This window comes from Myotis lucifugus, unplaced genomic scaffold (genome assembly GCF_000147115.1).
Source record: "Myotis lucifugus unplaced genomic scaffold, Myoluc2.0 scaffold_6281, whole genome shotgun sequence".
In the NCBI taxonomy this organism is placed as follows: Eukaryota; Metazoa; Chordata; class Mammalia; order Chiroptera; family Vespertilionidae; genus Myotis; species Myotis lucifugus.
The window spans coordinates 447-6,433 of record NW_005877329.1 but is presented as its reverse complement, the minus strand read 5'-3'; the positions used below and the strand labels follow the sequence as shown (position 1 = coordinate 6,433).

At 44.8% G+C, this 5,987-nt stretch overlaps 1 protein-coding gene across 1 annotated transcript; it reads left to right on the top strand.

The window, feature by feature from the left end:
- Positions 1-272: 272 nt before the first annotated feature.
- Positions 273-620, top strand: LOC106695988 (40S ribosomal protein S27-like). The gene has a single exon (XM_014451010.2). The coding sequence runs from the start codon at positions 299-301 to the stop codon at positions 551-553; it is 255 nt and encodes an 84-aa protein (XP_014306496.1). The 5' UTR covers positions 273-298; the 3' UTR covers positions 554-620.
- Positions 621-5,987: the final 5,367 nt, after the last annotated feature.

Sequence of the window (5,987 nt, the reverse complement as noted above, 5' to 3'; positions counted from 1 at the left end):
CCCCTTCATGGATTTGATTAATTTGCTCAAGCAGCTTACAGAACTCAGGTAAACTTGCCAGGTTACTGGTTTATTATTAAAGGATACATCTCAGACAGCCAGGTGGAAGAGATGCAAAATATGTGGGAATGTTACTGGAGAATCACCCAAATCAGAGGGGCCTCTCCCTTCCTTGGTTCTTGTCATTGCTCGTGAGAAAGAATTCAGATCACATGACAGAAAGCAGTGTTGAAGCAAAGCAAGCAAGTGTATTAAGAGTACACTTGGCTTCCGGCGGTGACGGCCTCCCCGCGACGACATGCCTCTTGCCAAGGACCTCCTGCACCCCTCCCCGGAGGAGGAGAAGAGGAAGCACAAGAAGAAGCACCTGGTGCAGAGCCCCAACTCCTACTTCATGGACGTCAAGTGCCCAGGATGCTACAAAATCACCACCGTCTTTAGCCATGCACAAACGGTAGTTTTGTGCGTTGGTTGCTCCACTGTTCTCTGTCAGCCAACAGGAGGAAAAGCAAGGCTTACAGAAGGATGCTCCTTCAAAAGGAAGCAGCACTAAACGCACCTCAAATCAAGATGAGTGGGAAACCATCCCAATAAGCACATTTTGGATAAAAAAAAAAAAAGAGTACACTTGGCATAAAGCACAAGCGGTAACTCAGCTAGTCTGAGCACCCCAACTGGTAGGGGTTTGAGGGTTTTATACCTTTTTCTCCTCTAGTCTTCAAGGTTCCTCTGTTGGATATCTTGGGCAGCATAATAGATTTCAAGGTCCCCCTTTTACATTATTCCCAGAATTTATGAGACTGTCTGGTGATTTTATCTTGGCAAGTCCCAAGACTGCTGACTTCTTTGTTCAGTGGGTGAGGTAAACCTCCACTTCCCTTCCTACTGCCCTATCAGCTATCTTTCCTGCCTGGAAGCCCCTTGAGCCACATCCTTTTGGATTTTTATGGAGGCTTTATTACATGGGCATGATCAATCAAATCACTTGGCTTTGGTGATTGAATTCAGTCTCCAGCCCTTCTGCCCCCCAAGAGTGGGGGTGGTGTGCAGAAGAGGGTGATTTTTCTGGTAGCCAGCCCCCATTTTTTAGGTGCTTTCCAAAAGTCACCATTAATATAACAAAGATACCTTTTTCATGCTCATCACATAAAAAGTTTTAAGGGTTTTAGGAGCTCTGTGCCAGAAACAAGAACAAAACCCAAATATCTCTTTCTTATTACAAATCACAGTATCACACTGAGCTTTGTCTACTCTATTTTCTAAAAATCTTTCAACTCCACCTCTTACTTTCCAGGCTCTCTGAGTACCAGAGGCCTTGTCATCTGTCCACCAGCCATTTCTGATTGCTTCCTCCTGGACTCCAGGGTCTCTTCTGGCTCAGGCATTTGTCCACACTGGCACCAGATCTACATTCCAAACACACATCTGCTAGCATCACTTTCACGCTTAAAATCCTAATGACTCTGTCCCCAAGGAACAAAAGTCTTTCCAAACCTGCCCAGTCCATCTTCCCAGCAACTACTCACTCACACACCTTCTGGCTCTGATCTGGCCTTTTCACCACTGTCAGGCATATCCTGACCTCTTCAGATTCCTCCCTTTGTAAATGCTGTTTCTCTGCCCATTTATTAATTAGAATAATTTTGCTTTTAAGAAAGAGAGAGAGAGAGGGAGAGAGAGAGAGAGAGAGAGAGAGAGAGAGAGAGAGAGAAAGAGAGAGAGAGAGAATTATTGGTTGACATAACTTGGAAGTTCAGGGGATCAAAAATTGAATGACACCATGAGACCCTCATGTCCTTTCATCTCACATTGCTGCTTGCTTCTGTCTTCTTTTATCTTGGCCAGGGCCTCTTTATTTGGTAACCTGTCAGCAGTTTACAGCCCTCTGTGGTCATCTTTATACCAAAAATTCTGCAAGAAATGGGAGTGGCTCTCCCAGAGTGTAAGCATTCCTTCTAGACAGTTCTCTGATTGGCCTGGCTACTCTACCTGTCCCTGAGTCCTTTGGGGAATTGTGTATGGTGATGGGGTTCTGGGTCATATGCCCACCACAGGAAAAGGGAAGCAGAGTTAGCTTCATATGAATCTTATGGACTGAGCAGGATTACAATAAAGTCGGGGCGGGGGGGTCCCTAAAAGAAGAAACATAAGGCAGAAAAGCCTGAAATGACTTTTCCTTCCCCATCTGTTAAGCTTTTATTCATTCATTCTTTAAGACAACTCTCAGATGTCAACTCTGCTTCCACAAAGGTTTAGCCATTCACTCCTCTTTGCTTCCCTGGCCTTCTCTTCACACTTCTCTTAGACCCTTTCCATGTTAGAGTTGAGTTACCTGCTAACGTGTCCATCTCTGGCTGAATGGCAAGGTTGGAGATACTCAGAATCAGGGAGCACATCCTAGGTATTTTTTGAATTCTTGACCTCAAATTCCCAGGGAACCTCTTCATTTAAGGGCTTATCACACCTGCCAATGAGCCAGGTCAGGGTCAGGTCTGGGCTTCATGTTATCTAGAATTATTAGAAGGTAGAAGATGCTCTGAGCAGTAAGAGAGGAACTTAAGGCGAAGGCACCCAAGAGCAGACCCCTTCCCCCAGACTCTTGGTTCCTGAGGATAACTAAACAGTGAGAAAAGACCTAGGTCTATCTGTCACTCCAGTGCTCTTGAGGACTCCCTGCTGCCCCTGGTGCCACCAGAATTTCCCCAGAGTGTGGGACCTTCCCTAGAACCATGGAAGGGGCAACACAGGCTCCCTAGGTGGCTTTTCAGAAGAGGCCCATTACACAGCACCAAACTTCAGGTCATTACAAAGTGATTCCCAACTTGTCTGAAGGCAAGAATAACCTTGGGTGCTATTTATTTATTTATTTATTGGAAATATTAGTCGTTCTTACCTAATAGGTAAGATAATTTTTATGATAATTGAGTTAATTCATGCCAAGCACTTGAAATAGTTCCTGGCATATAGTAAGAGCTTAGTAAATATTAACTTTTAAACAAAATACAAACAAAAAAATACTGGAGGAGGAAAGTGGCATTAGTAAAATCAGGCCCAGCTACGGAGCCACCCCTGATCCTCCTCTAAGGGTTACAAAGCTGGTAATTACATCCAGCCTCAACCACCAACACTTCCTGAGGGCTTTGCAATCCCATTAGCCTATTGAAGTGCTCCCAGGCAAAGGCCAGGTGGCCACAGGTCAGTGGCTTCCCCCAGGGGGTCCTAAAAGGGGTTTGATGGTTGTAGAAGCTCAGCAGGTGATTATGATGAGGTTTTTGATCTTCCTGCCTGTGGGGTGACAGAGGAAGAAAGCAAGTGGGGAGGAGGATGAACTGCAAGGAGAAAGTAGGAGGGGATATGTGCAGTGAGGAAGAAACCAATCATTGTGATTGGTCCTGGATTTTTCTGCTGTTGTTCTTGTGTTTTGGGAAGTCTGGATGAGCCTAGGAGACTCCCCAGCTCTCATTCTGAGGACTGCTCAGTGGCAGGCAGGGCATGGAATGCCTCCCTTCCACCCCTGGTGGCCCTATGGTTCTCTCCAGGACAGGGCAGCAAGTGTGCACCTTCACAGACTGCAGCTTGACTGAACTTTCTTGTTCAGCAACACGACTTGTGCTAAAGAGCTGTGAGAGGTTCCTGGGCCAGCCTCTGCTTCCCTGCCTATTCCCCCCCCAAAAAAAAATCCCTTGAGGAAAATTAAGCAAAAAATCACAAATTTTAAAATGAAAGTTATATCAGTCTAGGTCAAAATGCACTCAGATGTGACAATGAATAGAAGCTCCAAGAACTAAGAGCAAAGACCTTTAAGCCTTTTGTCACTATGGAAAAAGGAATGATTCAATCAGTTTTTCTCCACAAGTAATAGAAAGGCTAAATCCCCTTCCTTTCTGCTTGGAGTGAGGTCTTAGTTACTGGACAGTCTATTGAGTGGCCTGGAGTGTGTCCCGTTCCCCAGGAACCACTTTGCTGGCTCACTTGCTTGCGATGTCAGGCCACTGCTTGTGCAAACTTCCCACCCACCCAGTGAGGACAAATGGGCCTGGATCTCTGCTTTTTATGAGTTGAGTCACTCTAAGGAAGTCACTTTACCTTCTAAGGCTTAATTCTCTTATCTGTAAAGTCCAGAGAGCAACACAATGGGCCTTTTGGGTTGTTGCTGACAAAATGAGAGGAGTGCACTCGGCACACTGATGCCATTGATTAGTTAGGTGTGAGTGTGAGTTCTCTGCCCTCAAGTTCCTCATGGTAGGTTGGGTGGGGACACCACCCTTTCCAGGTGCTGGGAGGATGAAATGGGAGAGGGCCGGGCACATAGGAGAAAAGTTCGATGCATGGCAGCTCTTACTATGAACCACATGAATGTCTACCCCTGAACCACAGACCAAGTAAGGAATGTTCCTTTTTCTCAGATTCCAAACTTTGTGTAAACATTAGCCAGGGACTGTGAAGCTATTCTTCATATTAACCTTAGTGAATTGGCTTGGGATCAGGAATGTCAGACCATCTCTGCAAGCCCAGCAGGATGGCTCTGGGCACCGTTCTGGCACTTCTGTGGATGATGGTCTAGTGGCTCCAGAGCATTTCTTGTCCTTGAAGCACCTCCTCAATAAGGGGTTTCTACAAGCCCATTCATCCTATAACCTTGCTTTGTATTTCCCCCGATGCCCTGCCCTCAGTGGGGGAAACAAGAAATTAATGAAGGCAGATCTCCTGGTCAGTAGGTGGGTAGTGGATTAGGGAAAGGGTTGGTGGTGACATTTTGGGAGCCTCACCTCTTTAGCATGTGGATATTCATTTCTGCAGGCCTTATGATCATCCTGTTCTCCACATCTAAGGAAACCAAAGACAGGTGTATCTTCATATAGGCAAATCTCTTAAACTGCCATGTGTACACTTTTACGGTCATATTTATATGTTTTATTCAGATATATTTTTCTTCTGGAGGAAAAGCCTAGTTAGAAAAAATAATAATGTATTCCTCTGATGACCCTTTAGTTAAAATGAATGTACACAGCCTCGCCTTTGATCTCTTTGGGTAGGGAAAAGTTAGGCCTGGCACATATGGAATACTATTTAGGGTTCACAGTGTTATTTTAATTTCATAGTGTATTTGAATTTCAGATCTTGAGTTTCACATCAGGAAGTGGAATCCAGCCAAACTATAATGTGGAAATATCTCTGATCAAGGCATAAAACTGTCCTTTACCCAGTAACAACTCCCCTTCCCGAAGTCTTGAAAAACAACATTTATTCATTAACCACTTTTTCCTCCGTTGTCAACACATTCAATATATGTGCATAACTCTTTATTCCCTACACGGTGATTACCTTGTTGATGAATTATCAGTAGCAGGATTTTTTGGACTACTTCCCCTCTGTGCCTTGCATGCTCTTGGCCACATTCCACCACCACCCAACCAGAATATGCTCAGGAGTGTATTTTTTAGGCTAGCCTAAGAAAAATAGGGTTGAGAAGATAAAGCTATTGGTCATGTCATGTACTTTGGAGTTAAATGTATAGATATTTGCAGAATATCTGTCCCATTGCTCTCTTCTGTTGATTCATTGACTCCAAAATGTGCATTGGGAAGCTAGGGAGAAACTGGAGAAGAGGTAGAAAGGGTACAAAAGTCTATACCATGAGAGCAATATTATTTCAAGAGCCATGAAATGGATCATAGGCAACTCATGTGCAGTGACCTTATTTTAGGCTTCATCAGTCTCTCAGAAACATAGAACTGGGCTGAGGAAGGAAAGCACAAGTGGGGGGACGGGAGACTGTGGTTATAGGTGGAGGGAAGGGACTTGTACGCGAGCCTTCTATGAGCCAGCCGCTATGTGGGGCACTTTTCCATGTCCTCTCATGCACCACGCTTAACCTGCCCGGCAGGCATGACTGTTGTCATTTTATTGAATTAAAAACTCACATGCCTAACATACCACAGCAGATAAGTGGGATCCAGAATTCTAATCCAGACCTGTCTGGCTCT

Coding starts and splice junctions, on each gene's coding strand:
- LOC106695988 (XM_014451010.2), top strand. CDS start 299: ATGCCTCTTGCCAAGGACCTCCTGCACCCCTCCCCGGAGGAGGAGAAG.